This window comes from Rhopalosiphum maidis, chromosome 2 (assembly GCF_003676215.2).
Source record: "Rhopalosiphum maidis isolate BTI-1 chromosome 2, ASM367621v3, whole genome shotgun sequence".
NCBI classification, from domain to species: domain Eukaryota; kingdom Metazoa; phylum Arthropoda; class Insecta; order Hemiptera; family Aphididae; genus Rhopalosiphum; species Rhopalosiphum maidis.
Genome location: NC_040878.1, coordinates 58,630,888 through 58,653,473, shown reverse-complemented (window position 1 = coordinate 58,653,473; position 22,586 = coordinate 58,630,888). Strand labels below are relative to the sequence as shown.

Here is a 22,586-nt window from a genome sequence, read left to right as displayed (position 1 = left end):
TAACACTATAAATATAACCATATAATACCACTTTAGTATTTTATAATAGTAATCGTGATCATATATGTGTATGTGTGTGTAGATTTTTTTTAGCAATAGTATGTGTAAGAAATTTGAATCGAATAGCATCAATTGTTCCTTTCAGATTACTGTATTACTATTGAGAATAAATAATTTTAATTATATTAATTTACCACGAAAATAATAAAGGTCATATCCGATTTTCGAGAGTATAGCTTAGTACCTATTACAATAGAGTCCATATTATTATGTATAATAAAAACTTTATATGTATTATGGCATATCAGTGGCGCGCTCGAAGGGCTATTATAAATTATGTGAATATGTATTATGTAAACCCCGTTATGATTGTTATTGTTGCTTTTTTTCGTATCTTTTTAATCAAAAAATGCATAAACATACTTATTTATTTAAATAACGTGCGTATAATATCACGTATAAAGAGTAAATTCGATTTTTTTGTTTTTTAAATATTCTGATACGCGTGAAAGACGCTGTTGCTGGTTTGACAGAGTGTCTTGTTACTTTTTTCTCTGATACATACTCGTTACAGAAAATACTACAAAATATTAATTTTATCCAATAAATAAATTGAAAATCAAACACTGAGGAATTTCAGAGATATTGGATTTCTATTTTTTAACTCTTCAGTGATTTTGTAAACCCAGTTTGAAGAGTATACTGCAGAAAAAGTATCAATAATATCGACATTTACAGAACATTAATTTATATTGCTAATAATAAAATGAGTTTTAGTTATTTGTGTGAATTTCGGAAAATAATAAATCGGTATCGATTATAGTATTAATTATTTTAATATAAATATAATAATAGTTAAATATTAATAATGTATTTTACTTTTAGAGGTTTTAAGTGAGAGTATGACAATGATACCTTGTGTGCATTGCTCTAGTTACAAAGATTCATAGAAAGATTCACGTAATACATTTTCCCGTCAGACATTTTTTCGTCACCGTTTACCTGTCTAATATTTCCGCGTCCAGTGATTTTCCCCGTTTGACATTTTCCCGTCAAAAAAAAAAAATGATATAACAAATAACGATCGTACAAAACAATTTATTTTAATTACACACTGTATAAGTTTATATAACTTATAATTGCATCATGCATAGTGTATATGGACAAATTAACTTTTATCTATATTTTTCTTATAGGTTTTATCAAATAGTTGTACCTATAAAGATAATAAACGTTATCCTAGAACCCGTATCACGAGAAAAACTGACAAATAATAAGAAAATTTAAAAACAGTAGCGTCCGACCAGTGTTATTGATTTAATAATGATATGATATTAAAATCATCCCCACAACTCACTTTACTCAGCTGTTTACAATACTTGCAATAAAATACGACACTGTATTATTGTTAGTTTTTACATTTGTTCTAAATAAAACACTTGATGCTAAGATGATGCTGATACTAAGACTGCCAAGAACTTCTGAATTTGGAAAAAACTTACGACCAGCAAGTATTATGGTTGATTTTGAACCAGCGTTGTTGGGCAAATTTGCAAACGTTTTCAAAGACGTTCAAATAAGAGGATGCTTTTTTCATCTTGGGAAATGTATAAGGAGAAAAATACAATATATTCCTGAAGTACGAGAAACATATATTTCAAATATTGACTTTGCATTAAATATAAAACAGTTAATGGCTTTAGAATTTATACTAATACCTGACGTCGAAGAAAAATTTGATGAGTTAATGTCCCTTAATTTTTTTTTTGTAGAAAATGAAGAACTATTATTGTTTTCACTGACAGACTACTTTGAGGATACTTGGATCGGCTCATAATTTACAAATATAACTTATAAGGTATTCATTTTTTTTTAATTAAAAAAACAACATTTTACTATGCGAAATTATATTGTATATAGTGTGATGGACGGGGAAATGTCGCACAGAAAAATGTATTGTATGGGGAAATGGTGATGAGGAAGTGACCGATACCGTTATAAAACGTCGGACATTTTTTATGTGGAACAAGCGTATCGTAATCATTAATGTAATAAGTTAATAAATACTTAAACATATTTGTAAAATAATGATGTTATGTAGTATTACATTATGTAATGGCTCTAGATATTCTACTAACTAAGACTCTTTCGGGTCATACACAATTCAAGAAAACAATAACATAGAAGTACGACCAATCAAATACAAGACTAACAATATTCATCTCCATCTGTTTATAATTTTAAACCAATTTGTTTCAGATTTAAATTGTATGTTTAACCCGCTGATTTCTCTTCAACTAAAAGACATACCCTAAATATAATTTATGACAAAGTCATTATAAATACATCTCCTAAATAATTATATATAAATGTAATATTAATAACCCACAATTACAATTTACAATTTGTTTATACATCATGTAATTCTGTATTCATTTATAGTATAATATAATGGACAAAAAGTTTCAATTTCAAGAAAAATAAATTTTTACTTAATAGCAGTAATAATTTAATTAAATATAATTTGACTGATTAAGTAAATATAATGGTTTTATACTAACTGTTCAAATTCTATTTTTTTTTTTATTTATTAGGTGAATAATTTATTGTAACTTATTAAATAGTAATGTAATCCTCGATATATTATTGTCTTTGATGAAATCAACAAAATCTGCCAGAATTGACTGCTGATATTCAAAATAATAATAATTTAAAAATATTAAAGATGTGAAAATTATAACTGAGATAAGTATTAAAAACAATTAGATTAGAAAAATTAATTCTATGAACATGAAAGTTTGTTTAAAATTAATGTATTTAAATAAATAACGAATAACGAATGACTTGATTGAGTGACATACGTAATTGATTGTTAATTAATGGTTTTGACAGACATCGGTAAATTAAATTATGGCTAAGGAAAAGAAACACGCGTCGTTATCATTTTAAATTGTTTTCTCTTAAAGGATCAGCATGCTCCTTAATGTTATAAAGACACCCTTAATCACAACAGTCACGGTTCTGTTATAGGCACTAAGACACTGTAATTCTCAAAATAAAGTATGTACTATATAATATAAATCTATAAATTACCTATCTAAAATAATTCGGCATTAAAAACCCGAATTTTCAATATTCAACGGAAAATGTTAAACATTTTTTTAACGAAGCGCATTACGAAAAATTAATTTTTCTAGATACGAGTTTATTGTTGAAAATGGTTTGAGTTGTTTAAAATATCATTTTTAAACAGTGTTAAATTTATCTATTGCGCATGCACTTTAATCTAATGCAATCCTCTTACCAATACACAATTACAATGTTACGGAAATTTAAATTGTAATTTATTTATTTTACTGCTAAATGACTGCCGCTCAAAGCAATTAATATTTAAAAGTTGTACTAAACATAACACGCGATTCGCATAATAGCTGTACCTAATCTGCACGCGCTGTTTTTACTAAATATTATAGTTACCTACAGTGTGCAATAATAATTTCTAATGAAAGACGAAAAACTTAAAAAAATATCAAGTATTACGTATCGTAATAAAAATTAACCGTCGTCAACTTGTAAACACTATAAAACCTGTCGTTATTATCTAGCTGAATGCCACTTAGATTTTTCGCAATAAATATTAGTCGATAGTTTTAATCGTGCGCTCTGAATTGCAGACTTAGAATATTAAATAAAAGTATATTCCAAAATAGTATGGTACGAGCTCATCAAATATGATTTATATAACAATGCAATTTAATTAAAACTTTCTATCATTATTTATGATATTATTATTTAATAATCATAAAATATTTTGGTATTGTATATTGTATATTTTATGATAGTAATTAATAATGTATAAGTACATTAAAATATAACGAATCTTCGCAACGTTATTGTTTTAATAATACATATATAATTTAGTTTTTTCCATTACTATTCCACGGGATATTTATTATTATGAATACTAACTACCATGGCGCATAGTCGTATAATCATCAAATCCGGAGTCGAGAATGGTGTGTTTAAGAGAATCCGTCGTGCCCGCGTGTGTTGATATTGACTCTATGTTACTAACTCGTAGTCGTAGACTTTAGAAAATTGTACGTTAAGAATATCAAAAACTGTACACTATAGTCCAATTTGTTTTCTTCTCCAAAAACTCGGTAATAACTATGTACATTTGATATAATGATAAACTGTAATAGGAATCTGATACGTATATATTATGTGTAAAACAGACTTGACTCATACGAGTAAGACGTTCTATTACAACGAAAATGATTACTACCGTAATAATTGTAATAATAATTAATCAATTTGAATGAAACAAACAGAAACTTAATTTTTAATCACAGATAATAAACTTAAATTAAATTTTACGGATTGATAAACAAAATAGAGAAATATACATAGTATATAAAAATGAAAACATCACTAGGTAATTCATTTTGCAATAATTATATATATTTGGTGATAACAGAAAATATTATAGTATGGATTATAAAAAACAAAATATAATAATGTATCAGAACTTGAATTGATACTTGGTTATCAATTAAATTAACGTATAACTTATGGGTATGACTTATCATATTTAACAAATCAGAAAATACACCGGATACAGAATAATTATTACTCGGCAATGAATATTTAAATAGAGATGAGTATTTTGCGAAATAAGTATTACAATATAGGATATATATATATAAGTTTTAAGTTAGATAAACCTGTAATAATGAAGTGGGACTTAAAATTGGATATGATATAAATAATCACGGAGAAATAATGTGACTGTTGATACGACTATATAGGAATGATATATCCGCCGCTTCACGACGGGTTACACAGTTGTGAAAGTCTAGTTGTGTATGAATTAGACCATATAATTGTGGAATTTTAAAGGGAAATTTAGTGTAAAAGCTACGGATTTCAGAAAGCGACGCTACATTAGTGCATACCGGTAACCAGGTATAATTGCAATATTCAATAATCGATTATAATGGCCGTTTCGCTGCCACTGCGTAATAAAATATAATAAGTTTTATTATATTTTGTTGTTCGGTCAGAAATCATCGTTGGGACCCCAAGCCATAATCGTGTTCAGCGGTGCTAGATCTTGCGTGCTCCAGGGCCGCAACATGTTGTTGCCACTGATGCAATAACACTGTTGCTCCTTGTTATCTCTATGATCCTCCCGTTTGTCTGGCTGTGCCGATTGGCCTCTTTTCACGGCGAAATTCTGCGTGGGCGTAACACTGGAAACCATCGTTGGATCAAAATAAAATATTGGACGGATCACATTAAAATAATATCACACTAAATTATATTATGATAACAGGCGTTTTCACGCGAAATGACTGTATTTTTTCGACGTAAGATTAAAGGGTAATAAATCAAATTAATGAATCTCATCATCTCTATAAGCCGTCTACGCGTCAAGCATTTATCCAAGAAAATACCGACTTTTATTATTTAAATTCTTATTGATGACTTGACGTATATTTATAATATATTAATAGAACCTTAATTAGGTATAATTAGGGCAATAAATGGTATTAAGGTAATCGTTGAGAGATTTTAATTAATTAAAATAATTGATAAATTCGTCGACTAAAATTATAGTATTAACTAAACAATTAAGTGTATTTAAAGTTAATTTAAAATGTTATATTTAATTCAATGAATTGATCATAAATTACCAATTTATATATACTTCAAAATAATTTATTATTCTACTTATTAAAGAGTTAAAAAAAAATCAAAATTTCTTTCATAACTTTCGTCACTTCTATGTAATTTAAAGATACGATTTTTTTTTTTTTTTTTTTTTAATGATTAAACTAATACATTAAGGGACTAAAATACCAAGAAAAACTAAAAAAAGTTTAAATAATTTATACACTTGATATTATTTTGCAATCTATTTATTTTTATTTTGAATGATGGACCAAACATGGTATGGGAAAATTTAAGATTAATATTTTATTAATATATTTCAAGTTTAAAAAAAATGGAATAATTTTTTGAATATTGTAACGTTATTTGTATACTTTTTATTTTAAAAGAAAATAATAGCAGATACAAAATGTAGGTACTATCTTTTTACATCAAACAGTTAAATAAAGATATTTAAATTAATGTTTCATGAATTATACACAATTTATATTAAAAGTTAAAATTCCCTAAATTATAATATAATATTCTGCATAATATTTGATTAAGAAATTCAACCCTAATATTATTTGGTAGGTAAAAACATTGTTTTTATAAACAGTTATCAAACGATTATGACCAATATGAACATTATATGATATTTCGAAATGATCTTTTTCTTTGTATGTTATATTATTAAATACTTACCGATTGATTTTTGCAGTTTTTGGTCTTATTATCTGCCGCTCATTTTTTTCAATAATACCAATACCTCCTGTTTGAGTTGAAATACTTCTTGTGATTACAATTGCTTTGCTGTATTTATCTACCGACATGTCCTGACTTTCAAAACCATACATGCTTAAATTTTTAGATTGCTTGTTTAGGAGTTTTCTATTTGTAACCGGGTTACCAGGAGTTGCAGTTATAGTGTTATCATTGTTTACTATAACATTTTAAAAATAAATCTTTAAGACGTTCTTAAGAAAATATTACAATTAAATTACTTACTATTATTTTGTTGCTCTAAATTAATCGGTATTGGTTTTATAGAATCTTGGTTCTGAATAAATATTTTCCAAATAAATACATTTGAATTTAAAATTGTTTTAAATTGTTCCTTTTTAAATTTACTTAAAACTTACTGCAATTTTTGCTGCTGCATTTGCCACTATTTCGACTTGGCTTTTGTCAATATTTTTATCACTTTCTGACATTATTACTAATTGTCTTAAGGGATCATGTAATTCTGAAATAATGACTCATAATAATCAAAATTTTATCTAATAAATATTTTAACATTAATGTATAAGTATATGTATCAAAGATGATAGATACCATCAATCGTTTCATCTTTTGTTAGAGTCATGTCTAAATCATGAGCTACAGCGATCGCGTCTAGTGCTGCTCCTAGCGCACCAGAAAGCCGAATTTGGTCATCTTTTGCTTCAGAATAGGACTTACTTTTATTTTTTGTTCTAATAATTAAAAAAATTGATAAGAAATTATTTTATTTTATAAAAATGTATAACTAATAGAATTACATTGATACACTTTTAGTGACTGGAGAAGACGCTGATAGAGAAGATCGTTTCCAAATCATATCTCTTAAATTTTGGCCAGTGCCTTCTAATCTACGAAGCTCTTGAATGACTAACTTTCCACTTTTCTTAAGTATAAAACATATTAAAATTTGTATTAATAACAACAAAAAAAAAAAACAAAATTAAGCCGTTTTATGCGTTTTAAAATAAATGTATAGATGTTTATGATTATACGTATATTATAGGTTATTGACAATTTTAAATATTATTAAATATATATATAAAATTAATGTTGGTACAAATAATATTTCTTTTTTATAATTTTAACACTTATGTCGTATATTTGGTAAAAATTTAGTCGTATATTTTTACACACTATCGTATTATTAATACAAAATTATTGATAATGTCATATATTTTATATTAAAAATAAAACCTACCTTCCAATTGATGACAGCACCTTTTCGCTGTTTCGCTCTAGTTTGACTTTTACATTTTATTACCATGAATCCTCTTTGTTCCGGATTTAGATCGTCGCCGGGAGCCAACTGAATACTATATTCTTCGAGATAATTCCTGGCCGCTTTTTGTGGTACAGCTCTCTCAAGAGTAACTACAATCTTGGCCCACTGAAATAAGTACATTAAATTCTTTATTGTATTTGTACAATGAGAGGATATATGTTTATAATTTTATAAGTAGAATAATATAATGAGATCCAACGACATTATGTTTCACCTGTTTCATCCATTCCTTTTCGCTCTGTTCGATGACGTGCGCATAGGTGTTGCCCATCATAGCTATTAACATGTTGAGTAATAAAATGGGCACCAACACCATGAAAACTGTGAACACAGTCTTGCTAAGCGCGGGGTACACAGTATAACTCAAATCCGCGTACTATACATAAACCGTAACGTATTATAAATTATCGTTGCGTGTTGCGTCAAAGGGAATTGGTCCAACTCACATTGTAATCGCCCATAGTAATTTGAAATAAGGCCATCCACGTAGAAGGATAAGATTTATATAATGACGTACTGACGTCTGGCGATCCTTTATAGAGGAAAAAAAATGACTGCGTAAAACCAGACAAAATTACTGAGTAAATGACGAAAAAAGTTAGCATGTCTCCTGTGATCATCAAGTACACCATAGTTACGAAAGGACCAGTCAGGCGTATGGCACTAAGGTGAGGCATTCAATGTATTACTCGTTATAAAATCTTATTTTTTATGTTATATACATTATAGTTGACTACATTATTTATGATTATTATTATTATTATTATATTATAATACCCGGCAAAAAACATTAACAAAAACCATGATCCGGGAACTGCAAATACTAATATGGCTTCCTCCGTCTGTTTGTCACCCATCATCCTTGGTGGTATACAAGCCAATATCAATAAATTTGAAATCAGAAATATTAATTTGGCCGGTTCTTTGAACTATAACCAAATGCGCTACTAATATTTATCAGTAAATTCAAAACGTTTTCCTTTGCCATTTACCGTTTGTTTCAAAAATCCTACAAGACCTTGATTGAGTATTTCTCCACCTTGTTGAACGATTAAATATGACAACACTCCGACTACTGTTCCGCCTTCAAAACAATACCTTGCCACATCTTGCCAGTCTTCCGCTTCTCCTAACAATGGTTTATCTTGATCCACGGGTCTTAGATATATAGAAATACTCAACATGATTAGATGGATGGATAATATAACTAAACGTTTCATAAATTGTTTCTTTAACCAAAAATTAAAAACAATATAATTTAACCATTTACACTTGTAAATAATAAAAGTAATACCAATAACATAGGAACTTACTCGAGCAAAAGTTTTCCACTTTTCTTCTAATAGTTTTTGGATTATGCCTCCATCAAGCATATCTAAATGTTCTTCTTTGGTACCGTCCAAAATTATAAACAATACTGAATTCCAATCTAGGTAGTTGTAATATTTATTAAAAATTATATTTTATTCAATAACTTAACTGAATTCTATATAAATTAACAAACTTGTTCTTCCATCTGGAAGTAATGTGTCTAATGCGCTTAAAGGATATGCCGAACAAGTAATATTACTATATCTCCAAAATTCTCGAGCACTTAATTCTAACATTTCGCGGAAAACACTCGTTCTTGCTAATTTGCACGATAGTGTTAAAGGTGTTAGTCCAGCCATGTTCATGATACCATTACTTGCTGGTACTTTAGGGTGTTTCAAAGCATAACCAAACATACTCTGGGCAAATTAATTAATTATGAATTTATACAATCAACTTATTTATAGATAAATATTCATTAAAATACAAAGAAGTATATGCATTTTTGTTGTGTTTTCGTTTTTATTTTGTACGACTTGAACGTTTTATTCTTAGCTAAAAATTTGTTTCAATAGCATAGATAACTTTTTTATTATTGTTATAAAATTTCAACATTCTATGTGATTTTATTGTACTTTCGTGTAATTTTAAATTAATATCCACTCTTTATTTGATGAATATTTGTATTTTATTTTTATTGGTTATACATATATTTTAATTACTATACATTTTTATATTTACCTAATTATTTATTATAACCGTGAATTGATTTCAAAAATTAACATTAATTAGGAAAAATTTAGCCTATTTATTACTTTTTAATTGTTATGAAGGCGTTTTTAGGTCATATTTACATTTTTTAAATTCATTACCTAATGATTTTCCTTCTGAATTTTACTCATTAGTATAATAATATCAATAAACTATACAAATTAAACAAAATGGATACTATAATATAATAAATAAATATTATTGTAATTTTATGAACAAATTTCGGGTATCTAACTCATATAATAAAATTAACTAACAAAATCGCATAAATAAGAATCCTAGATAATCTCTATGATAATATTGAAAATCTATTATTCATCACTGCTGCATAGTATTTTTTAATTTTTTGATTATACCTCATCATTATAATACACAAATCACGGCTATTTTAGGTATGTGTTGAATTTGAATAAAATTATGAATTATTGCATACAAAAAACGATTCTGAACGAACACTGCACATACAACCTTTTTTTGTAAAGATAGATATTTTAAAACTATTTATAATACTATTTTAGTAATATAATAGGCTTATTTTTTCAATGAACATCGTGTTAATAATATATTAATAAATAATCGGTCTTGATTGTGTAATCGAATTTTATGAAAAAATTGTCTAAAACAATTACTTAGTTGTGTTAAAGTCTACATTGTTTACATTAATTATCGTCCATTCTTTTTCGGGAGATTCAGCCAATTCAAATAATATGTACCTACGGCTATGTCTCACATATAGTTATTAAAATATAAATTAAAAAAAAAAATAACGGATACATAGTAGATGTGAATGTGTTTTGTTATCAAAATATCGTTAAAATTTTAATCAAAAAGAAAAAAAACATAATATACGATGAATACCTTTAGAATATTATCATTACAACATTTTTATATTGTACCTAATTGGACGTGAAACGATTTGCAACTAAATAATGTTTAATTACTTACTAGTTTATCACAAACGACCACCATGTGGAGAATCATATTTCCAAAAGAATCTTGAGCGTCGGGATTTGCTCCAGCATCAATCAACAGATTATATACGGTTTGATTACCGCAACACGCTGCCCATGCTAACGGCAGCTCACCGAGATACGCTAGTCCCTCGTAATCCGTGTGTTTGATATTGATTTCTTTATTCTGTTGATCACGTGGTAAGAAAAAACTGCCTAAAATATTGTGTTATAGTCAATAGGTATGTATTATGCCTAATATATTACAGACGTTTAAGTCAGATATTAGTATAGACGGTTATACATTTATAACATGAACTGTACCTATAGCTCTTTGACAAATATTCGCTCCGGCATCAACCAAATCTTGGATTAAATCGTTGTTGTTATAAGCAATTGACAAATGTAGCGCACTAGCACCTATATTCAGTTATACAAATGAAGACATAATCGAATTGAACTGTTAAAAAATAACAATATCGAGAATATATGAAACTCTAGAACAACTTAACTTATTACGTCCTTATGGTACGGTTAATTTTATGTCTTTAGTAAAATAATATGCTAACACCGGCGGGAAAAATTGATGGACGATATAATGTGCGAGTAATTCTATATATGTCAAGTTTCAACAATGTCTACTGCTGCAAGACGTACCGAGATATTCTTCGCCTTCCACTACATCTTGACTTAACATCGGGTAGTGTTTGAGAAGTAGTCGGGATAGCCGAGTGTGTATCACTGTATCGCATATGATTAATACGTGTAATAGACTTTCGCCTAATGATCCTCTGTACTGCATTTGCCAGCACGCCACATGGTCCACCCATCTTGTCAATGGATCATGTGGACCAGGCCTTTCCTCAACGTTAACAGCCACCTAAATATGGAAACGACAAATTTTTACACTAAGCATATTATACTCATAAATATAAAACTATCCGGTAGACGTCAATTCCATGACTCCAAAATAGAGAATGTATGAAAAAACAGTGACAACATAAAATACACATAAAATAGCTACAACATATAGTATTATAGTAATAATGTATGCCCAAAACGACTAAATTGACTATTATTACATTATTATTATAAAAATATATAGTACCCAATCAAAAGTTCTGAACGATAAAAATTATTTTAAAATACATAAAAAAATTAGTGTAAAAAATTATTATAATATTGTAACATTTATTTTAATTGTCTACTCTAGTCCAATTGGATATAAAACAAAAAATATTCAGGTACCTACAACATTATTTTTTTATATTTTTCGCATATTATTTGTTGATGCCTTCCGCTTGTAAATAATTGTACTATGATGTAATGGTTAGTAATGGTATTATGTATATACGTACTATATAGCAGTCTAATATGTACATTAGACAATATTCTTACGTGTTTACGATTTTGAAATTTCCATCTCAAATAATCATTTCGATTTATCACTTGACCTTTACCATTATTATACATAAGACCAGGTAATTTTTCAACAATAAATCGTTCCGCTTCGTCCTGGCCACCATTATTATACACGTTGATCAATTCTCCTCCCTTTTTATAATCCGCTAACCTTAAAATTTAATAATATTTACTTTTGATATTTTAACAATACAAAATTTAAATATAAATAATTTGATTTGCATACTTATACAACAAACAATCGTCTTCGTTAGATGCTTGAGAGATCACTCTATCCAGGACAGATCCTGAAGCTGTTTTCGAGAATGAGAAATCTGTGCAACTCGCACAAGAGTTTCCCATTTTTGTTTTATTTTTTTAATATCCTTGACGTTAAATTGTATTTATTTTACAAAAATTGTATCAAATAATTACACAATAATTTAAGAAACGGGAATACTATAAGCCATCGATCAAATGCATTTCGTTTCCCCGGTAACTGTAGCTTTAATGTCAATATAACTAACTAAACAGTTTTGAATTTCTGTTATGGTAAAAATATCTTATCGTTTTTTTTAAAAATCTAATTAGATTTTTAATTAATTTTATCTCACTGTAATCATATTTTAAAATATACTGAATAAACATAAAATGCACTAGCTTTTGTGTATTAGATGATAAAATCACTATGCGTGGCCACTGTTTTAGTTATATAAAAATTAATTTATTTCTAAAAAAATATTTATGTTCATGCATTGATACTAAATTTATTATATGACATTTATAAACTGAATAATTTTATTATTAATAAAAACCAGTAACCAGAAATAATATTACTATCACTTTTGATTAAAAATAATACCTAATATTGTATTCAAATTTATCGCATTGAACGATTTTTACAAAAGCTTTTTATTATTCGAAAAAATATTCAGAAACCTTATAAAATTGTTACTGTTAATATATATTCCATTGTTTATTGGTACTAAATCGTATACTTGTATATCTTAATTATTCAGGATCTTAACTGAATTTATTTAAATAATCATATTAATTTAATAATTGTATTTTACAATAGTATTATAATGCTATCTAAGTCAATACTTTGTTTACGGATTTGTAAAAAGAATTTGAAAAAATTAGTTATCATAATATAATTATTTTATACAAATTTAATTTTTTTGAGTAAGTAGCTAACTGGATCACCTTAAACCTGATAAACCATCATCAGGCTGTTAAACTTTCTTTCTTACATACATATTATATTTTATCAAATTAATTTAGATTATGTTTTTACGTATCTTAATATTCGAATATCGAACCTATAGACCCACTGTCTTTTTTTATCTCCCTTGATTAATTACCCTAGATATTTGATATTTCCATTGAATTACTTTTATATTGATTATATTAAAATGTATTGTACATTTGTACTGTTATATTGAATTCAGATTTAGAAATATTTTTTATAATTTAGACAGATTTTTGTCTGGAAAGAAAATAAATATCTAACATATCATAATATTCATTTATAGAACAACTATTTCATCTCAATTGGTTGTTGATATACATTTTAAGCTGTCGCCTATAAGCAATAACCAGGACTTAAACACATTTTAAATCGCAAATAAATCCTGTTATAATAAAAGTAATGTTTATTTTATTAAAATCATAGTTTGAGCCTTTTAAGTAATAATAATCATAACATAATATATAATAAGTACTTTAAAATTAAACTTAATTTTTTTTTACGAACAATATAAAATAGTTCTTAAATGCAACAAAAATTTTAGTAGAATGCGAAAAGCTAATAAAAGAAATAATTTAACGAATGTGAAATTTCCGGTTAATTTTTGTCATATTCAATTTTCAGGCCTAATTTTCTAATTTGCAGTAAAAAGCTTGTCCGAGATAAAATCAGCAACATTTAATTTACGTGGAATAATGTATAAAGTCCCATGATGAACAGATAATTTAAAATTCAAAATTATCATTTGAGGTTTTAATCCTTTATTAGGTAGGTACATAACTAATGTATTTTTTATTGAAAGTTACACTTTTTTTTCATGAAAAAATACCAGTTTTTTTTATGACAGTAACATACAATGGGTAGTCTACTTTAACATAAATTGATTCATGTGGAACATGACTTGTATAAAGTTCTTCATAATGAGTGGGATAAACATAAAATATACTATCGCAAAGTATAACTGTTATTGACTAAACTATAAATTACTGTTTGTCGCGAAAATTAAAATTTTTAACTCTTTATCTACATAATTAAATTTTTAATTAATAATTTCGGCGTGTCTGCAGGAATTATTTTCCGACGATTTTGCTTGTCGATAAACGATTGACGCCATATAAATATTATACATGGCTATGGCATCTGATGAATTATACACACTATAGAAATAACTTTGCAACGCAATTTTTTAGTGTTATAAATAAATAATTTGGCGTGAAAACTGAAAAGCTATCCTCGTTTGTCACCGCAACCATGATGTGAAATCATCTACTTACTAGGGCACTAGGCCGTCCTCAACTAGTAATGGAACGAAAAAAAAGTGGAACGTTCTATGTGTATTTATTTTATACATTACCTTTTTTTGTCAATTCAAATTGTTTTATAAACAACGTTCAAAAAACTAGTATACTATTTTAAATCAATTATGCATTTATGGAATTCTGGCTGCTGCTGTAACATTATAGATATAGCAATAGCGGCGTGTTATTCCACATCAATAATATAACTAAATAATTCGTCAGCTCCAATTATTTAGTTGATCTTATCCATGTGTTATCTGTGCCTACGAATTCCTCAAATCTTTGTATTACATTTTCTATAATATACCTAATACATATTATTTTTAAATTTAACTAATAAGCTAAAATGTATGTGCTTACGACAAACCTAACATACCTAATTTAGATTATCGTGAATAATGATTATTAATTTAATTGTTAATTAATTAAAATATTGCCAATAGGTATACCTATTTAATATTTATTACATTATTACATTATACATATATTAGTTTAGGTAGGTATATATATATATATAGGTAAGTATAAATGATTATCTATCGTAGTTCATTAAATTACCAAGCAGCACATCATTTTAAAATCAATCGCTCCGATCAGAATCCAAAATTAAAAATAATATTCTTCAGTCAATAAACTGAAATACTCGTATTCAAAATTATTGTGTTAAATTCCTTAAACATATTCGATAACAAAATATCGATTATTCTCATAATCGAATTTGTATAATCAAAATATTTCGATTGTTTTATCTTTTATCTATCACCCATTCGACCATAGGTGATAACGCGTACTGCCGGAATATTGCGCATCGTAATATTATCATCATAAAATTCAAATCAAACCGCTGAAAATCACCATCATTTTATTTCTCAGGTATAATTTGGGGGTGTAATTTTCATTCTCAACTGTCAATTTGTCATCGTCAAAGTCGTGTTTATCTGCAGTAAGTTGGTAAGTAAAATATTATTATTATGGTACTGTTGTCGGCGATTTTGACCACTTGAAATGTCAAAGGTATATTATTACCTATATTAATTTACATTTTTACTATAGCGTTTGATGCTTCACGTCGTCAAATGGACAGACTTGCTGGCACAATGTCTTCTGAAAAGGCGCAATTCCAGAAAGCATTCAGCACATTAAAACCGGCTTGTGACGCTTTCATAACAGAACCCAATGATGTCAACACCAAACTCTTAAATACTGCACTAGCAATGGTTCCAGATTATACTCTAACACAACTACAGCCGTATGTACTAATCCCGCTGGAAATTCATTTAAAAGCCAACAAGTGTGTATGATTGTGTTATGTTATCTGTTTCAATATTATGATCACGCAAAAATTTGTTGTTTTTTAGATCAAATTGTACTCAAAATGTGTTGAACGTGTTAACTACTCTGCTGAAAAAAACAACTATTAGTTTATGGCCTACATTTATGCGAATATATAAAATGTTGGTAGAAAAATTGTCTCATGAAAAAAATCCAGATATAGGTTTGTATGAACTTTTTGCTTTTTAAATATTTAAACTTATTTGTTGATTGTTAATAGCGAATAATTATATTACAGCGGTGAATTTGAGTGAAGATATTAAATTATCAATCATGATCGCTCTTAACTTATTAGTTCTAAAAGCTGATATTGCTGTATTGAATCAAATGTATAATGAAGTTGATTGCAAACATGTTGGATATTTGATATATATTTGCACAATAATTATAAAAAAAGAAAAAATGAATATTTTGAGGTATTTTCTACTATACATAAATTAAATAGTTGTTTAGACTACTGAATGCATTTATATGATTGTTTAAAAAAATTTGGTCTGGTAATCTGGTCCAGTATACTATCATTTACAGGATGATTCAAAATTTATTTTACGGTCATTTATATCATATAAATTATTCAAAGTAGAGAATAATGTTTAATAAAAAATTTTTTTTTATAAAGATATCTAAAATGATTAGTATTTTATATTTTTTTTTACAATATTTTAAGTAGAGGAGGTTGGGACTTAATTTAAGAAATTCAAATGGGAATCTATACTTTTTAATTTTAATGTGAAGAATTATTTTTCTATATTTCTATGTATATAAATCTAAATCCAAATTAGTAGGTAGTTTATGAGTATAATTTGAGGTCAGATTTATATTCTCTTAAAAATTCTTTTTTGATTTTTTAGGTCACTTAAAATAAGCAACATATTCTTTTAATAATTTATAAAAAAAAAATTATTAAAATGAATTAGGTTTACAATAACAATTAATGGCCTACATTTTCATTATTCAATATTATCAAAATTTTGATGTATGTACAAAGATGCATAAAAAAAATATATATATTTTTTTATTCTCAATTATTCTTTAATCCTTAAAATATGCTTTTTATGCAAAATAAATTGTTTTTGTGAGTTATATACACATTATAAATTTTTAATATATAGTATGTAAAATCATAAAAATTGTACCTCTAATTATAACTTTATAACTATTTAAAATTAAGATGAGCAGAAAGTAAAGTGATACAAAAATAGGCTGCAAAATATTGGTCTATTCCTTCACTCACCTAAATTTTAAATACTTATAACTCATAAACTACTTGTCTTAATTTCAATTTTTATTTATCAAAAATTCTATAAAAACTTCACAATATAAGTTTGCAAAAAAGTATAGGTTCCCATTTTAATTTCTTAAGTTATCCTCCAAAAATTAACTTGAAATATAAAAATTACTTATCATTTTAAGATATTACATTTCTAAATAAACTATAACATACTAAAATGTTTTCTATAATATGAATATTTTATTGTGTATGCAATAAAATAGCTATAATATAAATGTCAAATCATCTTATATAATATGCATGCTATCTTTCAACAAATATGTATCTATTTATAAATATAAATAATAATTAATGAAATTAACATTTGAATTATTTCTGAAATATAATTTATATTTTTTTCAATACTATTAAAATCAATAATAGTTTTTATACTTTTATACCTATTTTATATAAGTACTACAATTTAATTTATTAAAGCCTCAATTTTGCTTTAATGTTTCATTTGTTTTAGATTTTTAACAGATTTTAATTAAACCTTTTGTGAATTTTTAATTAGTAAGATACTAATTATTTTTAATTTTATAGAGTGGAAGCCTTAAAATGCATTGAAATGTTATCATCGATTTGGGAGAAAAACATTGATTTTAATATTCGTCTTAAAATTATTCTAAGGTTAATTAAATTCGTACCAGGTGTTTTATCTGTTTGTAGTATCATAGTTAATGCTACAGATATCCAGCATCATTCTGTAACAGTGGTAAGATAATGACTAAGTTTTCTCTTGATGATTTGTATATATTATAAATATTTTCAAGGCTGCTTTAAAGTTGTGGTGCACAATTACTTCTCTAATAATTTGTGATGAACATGTGATTGAAGATTGCAATCCATATTTAGAAAAAACAATTTGTAAAGATAAAAACAATGACAAAAAAAAATTAAATGATTGGATTCAAGAAAACTGTACAAATTTCAATCTAGTGGCTACACATATGAATAAAACAATGGAGCACCAACACTGGAGAGTTAGACTTCAATTAGTTAGTTCTTGTGATGTGTTGTTGAGTAAATGTACAAGGTAAGCGAGTATAAAATATAATCTAAATATTTAACAGTTAACATTTTAGTAAACTATTATTGTTTATAGTTTTATTTTTATAAATTCAATGTTTTTATTTCTTATACTGCTGATTATATTAAAATAGTGCAATTTAAGATTTAAAGTTATATAGTAAAATCTAGATAAGATGGAACTTCAGTAAATCAGAAACCCTGGTAATACGGACAATTTCTTTGCTACTTTTTTTTAAATTTAATTTTTTTGAACCCTGTTAACATGGAAAAATGGTATGGCCCCAAGTGATTTTGTCTTATCGAGGTTTTACTGTACCTAAACATTTTTTTTTGGATATTTAACACTCTAAATAATATCAAAAACCATTAGTTTTTTCTAGTCTAAGATGCTTATGGTTTGTAAATTAGTTATTTTCAAAGATACTTTTATTAATTCATATCATATTGAATTATTATTTATTTTATGTATTTTATTAGTTCAATGAAATCTTCAATCACAAGTTTAATTGAGACATTAATTGTTTTGTCTGATGATGAACAACCAGAAGTTGAAAAACTAGCTAATGAGTCTGTTGATAAATTACATAAAATATTTGATGGAAAAAATAAGAAATCTCTTTTAGAATTATTAGAGGAAAGTTTCTATATTTTATTATCTAGAATGCCAAGGTTTATTAGAACATCAAGTAAGATACTAAAACATAAACTATAAACATTGTTTTATAGCTTACTATTGTTTTTTTTAGGTTATATTAAACAAAAAACTGAATTATCTTTATTGTCCGGGTACATAAAACTATTTGGGAAGGCTCATTTTTCACGAGTACTCAATTCATATGCTCATTTAGATCGTTTAACAACAGTCTTAATTCAAATATTAGAACTAGAATATAAAACTATAACCCTATTGGAAGAGTCATCAATTAGAGGTAATTCAAATATGTTATTTAGTTTTAATAATAATTAATTGTTGATGAAAGTATTTATAGCTTTTTAATATAATTTCAATATATATTGAATAAACATGTTATATTGGAATTTAAAATGATGTTTAATTTGCATAATAATGGCTATTTTCTAACTGCCATTTACCACAACTTGTTATGTTTGATCATTGTAAAATGTATTTATAATCAATGGTTTAATACAACTCTGGGTGGATATGTAATATTCCCTATTAAAATGTATTAATTTATAACTCGTAATGATTGATGGCAGTGATAATTATTTTATCCCATATAACAGTAATTGTTTAAATGCAACTACTGTTAATAATGAATCATGTGAATATTTGTTTTATTTTAATTGCATATTATGATTTTTAGCAAAATTTAATTGATAGTTGTGTTTTTTTTTTATTTATTTAGATTTAAATTGTATACAAACATTTACTGCTGAAATGTCTATAAATGTACCTTGGAAACAACTAATACATTTTAACGATACTTCAGCATTATATAAGATTGAATGTATTTGTAAATTAATTGGGTCATATGGAGACTGTAATTTTATTGGTCGATATTTAATGGATTTATTTGAATCAAAAACAATGTATCGAAGAGAGATAACACTTATAATGAATATGGTTTTGTCTGAAAGTAGGTATCTATCCTAAATGACGTGTTTTATTATTTTATTTTAACCTTGATTATTATATATTTGGTTTAGACAGTGGAGAATACCATTACAATTTAGTGAGGGATGTAATAGATTTATACTTAGAATGTGATGTTTGGTATTTGCCTACTAGTATTGAAAATAATTCCACAACAACTATAGCTGATGCACAAAAAAATGTAGTACAAATTTGTCTCATGACTGAGGGACTATCTAAATTAGTTTCATCACTCCCTATAACTCAACAGCATTTGTGCCTAATTCACTGTTTATATCCAATACTAGAGCGTGTTGGCTCTGAACATGGCCCTATTTCATTAGCTGGTAATATTTAAAATACATCATAAATTAAGTAAATTATTTAGTTAAGTAATTCTCCATACTTTAGGTCAAGCAGCAATAACATTACTTACACACTCTGGTGGATATAGCGATCCAATTGATCTTGTTGTAAAAAATTCTGATTATTTATCTCATCACTTCACTAACAAATTATGGTCACTCAGTAAATATCCGGAAGTATTAAATGCCTTAAAAGTGGTGATGAATCTAAACAGCTGTGATGATTTACTTCAATCTTTTCACACAATGGTTACTGAAGTAAGTTGGAAAAATATATGCATCAATAAATATTTATTAAATTTCATAATTTATAGGTTCTTGTTCAAAGTTGTGATGTTCATCGTACAGAAAATATTCATTCTTTTATGAAAGTGTTTTATATATTTGTGATGTGTGTGAGAAAACAAGAACAAAAATGTACACCAGTAACTGATCAAAAAGAAAAATCAGAATCTTCAAGTAACTGTGTAATTGAAAATATTTTGCAATATCACAAAATGATGACCTTGGATTTAGAAAATAATTTGGAAGATGAATATTGGGAAAACAAATTCAACAGTGACGCACAATGGTATAATATAATCTATTGTTCTTTAATAACTTTTAAAATTAACTTAAAGAATTTCCATTTCAGTGAAAACAATAAAAGCAATGAAAACATTGATGAAGACGATGAAGAAAACAAAATAGCATTACCACCATACATACAAATGGTCCTCTCTATAATGAAACGTGTATTGCATTATTTGCCATCAAAACATAATTCTCTCCCATTACAAGTATTTTATTCATAATAAATTAACACATTTTTTTGAGATAATACATATTTTTCTTGTAGATCCTTAATGAAGGTTTAAATGTTATATCAAGCTATGAGAACCAGTTATTGCCAATGGTACATAAAATATGGTCACCACTGTGTACTAAATTCAATAACAATACTAGTGATATAGTATTTCGCGAAGCATTTAATGTGTTAACTACAATGGCATCGACATCCAAAGATTTTATTCGTTCCCGTTCACTCAAGTAGGTTTTAAAAATAATAAATATTAAATAAATGTTAATATATGGTTTTTTTGTTTATCTAGACAAGTTTTGCCAACCATTATAGAACGCTTGGTATCTAGTGCAAAGACAAGTAAAGGTGTTTTAAAAGGAAGTGTTTACTTTACAAGTCATAAATATAAAATGCAATATACCATATTAAATGGCTTAGCAGATTTTGTCTTAAATTTGAATTTTTTAGAGAAAGATATGTATGATGTGTCCAATTCGGTTGCACATTATTTAGAAAAAGACCAGCCAGTCGAATTGCAGGTATTTATTATAAATATTATTTTTAATATGTAATAACAAATATTGAAAATATTCTATATTTAAATAGAACAAGTCTAAAGAATTCTATAGAAAACTGTATAAAAAACATTCAGATTTTGTATGGATATATTTACAATCATTGTATATTGACGAATATGAGTATAAATCTGATAATGTACGACTTCCTACAATCAAGGTAATTATAATTGTATTTATTGGCATTGTATATAATCAAAAATAACATTCTGTATTAATATAATAATATATAATTTTCAGGTTTATAGTTCATCAATATTTAACAAATCTAACATTTCAAAAAATGTGTCAGAACTACTTGAACCTTTAAATGTTGTGTAAACCACTATATTTTTATTTACTGTTAGTAGATATATTTTTCTTCTTCTTTAATATTGATCTGTGATACATGTGTTCCATTTTTACTTAATTGATATTGTATGCTACTTTAGCATTATAAATAATATATAAAGCATTGATATATATATATTAAAATATAAATACTTATACTTTATCTATAACTGTAATATTGGAGTGTCAATAGTAAATGCTATTTTTTATTATGTTTTTCTAATATTTTTTTTTTACTTTTGGATAAGCTTAAAAATTTACTTTTCATCACTATTAGGGTTAGGATATTTATTTACTAAAAAACAGTTAAATATGCATGAACAATTTGAAAAATATGCATTAAAAAATAAAGAAAAGTGGGAAAAAAATGCAATAATAAAATTAAAATTTAAATAAATTAAAATAATAAAATTTAGAGACAAATTTAATTATTAATAGAATATAAACGAATTGGGTCTATTTTTATGTTCTTGTTATATTAATTATTGTCTATTACATTTTTTAATTTTATTATTTATTATAAAAAATTTAATTAAATATTAAAGTATGCTAATACGTTTTAGAATTTATTAGAAGAAAAATCATAAAACAAAACTCACAGTAT

General features: G+C 26.2%; 2 protein-coding genes across 2 annotated transcripts; one reads left to right on the top strand and one right to left on the bottom strand.

Moving 5' to 3' along the window:
- Window positions 1-4,534: 4,534 nt before the first annotated feature.
- LOC113553460 (transient receptor potential cation channel subfamily V member 5) lies at window positions 4,535-12,516 on the bottom strand. Its single transcript, XM_026956793.1, has 18 exons — window positions 12,401-12,516; window positions 12,151-12,325; window positions 11,410-11,632; window positions 11,077-11,172; window positions 10,748-10,968; window positions 9,225-9,450; window positions 9,034-9,149; window positions 8,713-8,949; window positions 8,498-8,649; window positions 8,167-8,383; window positions 7,935-8,096; window positions 7,637-7,825; window positions 7,197-7,321; window positions 6,991-7,130; window positions 6,798-6,901; window positions 6,664-6,715; window positions 6,361-6,598; window positions 4,535-5,255 (listed from the first exon to the last, which is right to left on the bottom strand). The coding sequence occupies exons 1-18, from the start codon at window positions 12,514-12,516 to the stop codon at window positions 5,063-5,065; spliced, it is 2,982 nt and encodes a 993-aa protein (XP_026812594.1). The 3' UTR covers window positions 4,535-5,062.
- A 2,993-nt stretch (window positions 12,517-15,509) lies between these two features.
- On the top strand, window positions 15,510-22,067 carry LOC113553193 (TELO2-interacting protein 1 homolog). Its single transcript, XM_026956389.1, has 17 exons — window positions 15,510-15,651; window positions 15,754-15,991; window positions 16,059-16,195; window positions 16,271-16,448; window positions 17,849-18,020; window positions 18,079-18,341; window positions 18,815-19,023; window positions 19,084-19,266; window positions 19,705-19,935; window positions 20,006-20,278; window positions 20,343-20,554; window positions 20,611-20,867; window positions 20,931-21,075; window positions 21,135-21,325; window positions 21,388-21,616; window positions 21,684-21,812; window positions 21,893-22,067. The coding sequence occupies exons 2-17, from the start codon at window positions 15,777-15,779 to the stop codon at window positions 21,971-21,973; spliced, it is 3,105 nt and encodes a 1,034-aa protein (XP_026812190.1). The 5' UTR covers window positions 15,510-15,651; window positions 15,754-15,776; the 3' UTR covers window positions 21,974-22,067.
- The last annotated feature ends 519 nt before the right edge of the window (window positions 22,068-22,586 follow it).

Bases quoted from the DNA above. Each gene is read 5' to 3' on its own strand.
- LOC113553460 (XM_026956793.1), bottom strand. From the start codon at position 12,516: ATGGGAAACTCTTGTGCGAGTTGCACAGATTTCTCATTCTCGAAAACA. The intron at 10,969-11,076 runs GTACAGTTCATG...ACAATATTTTAG, and splicing joins TATTTGTCAAAGAGCTATAG to GCAGTTTTTTCTTACCACGT. The intron at 9,150-9,224 runs GTTTGTTAATTT...ACAACTACCTAG, and splicing joins ACTTCCAGATGGAAGAACAA to ATTGGAATTCAGTATTGTTT.
- LOC113553193 (XM_026956389.1), top strand. From the start codon at position 15,777: ATGGACAGACTTGCTGGCACAATGTCTTCTGAAAAGGCGCAATTCCAG. The intron at 16,449-17,848 runs GTATTTTCTACT...TTAATTTTATAG, and splicing joins GAAAAAATGAATATTTTGAG to AGTGGAAGCCTTAAAATGCA. The intron at 20,555-20,610 runs GTAAGTTGGAAA...CATAATTTATAG, and splicing joins TTCACACAATGGTTACTGAA to GTTCTTGTTCAAAGTTGTGA.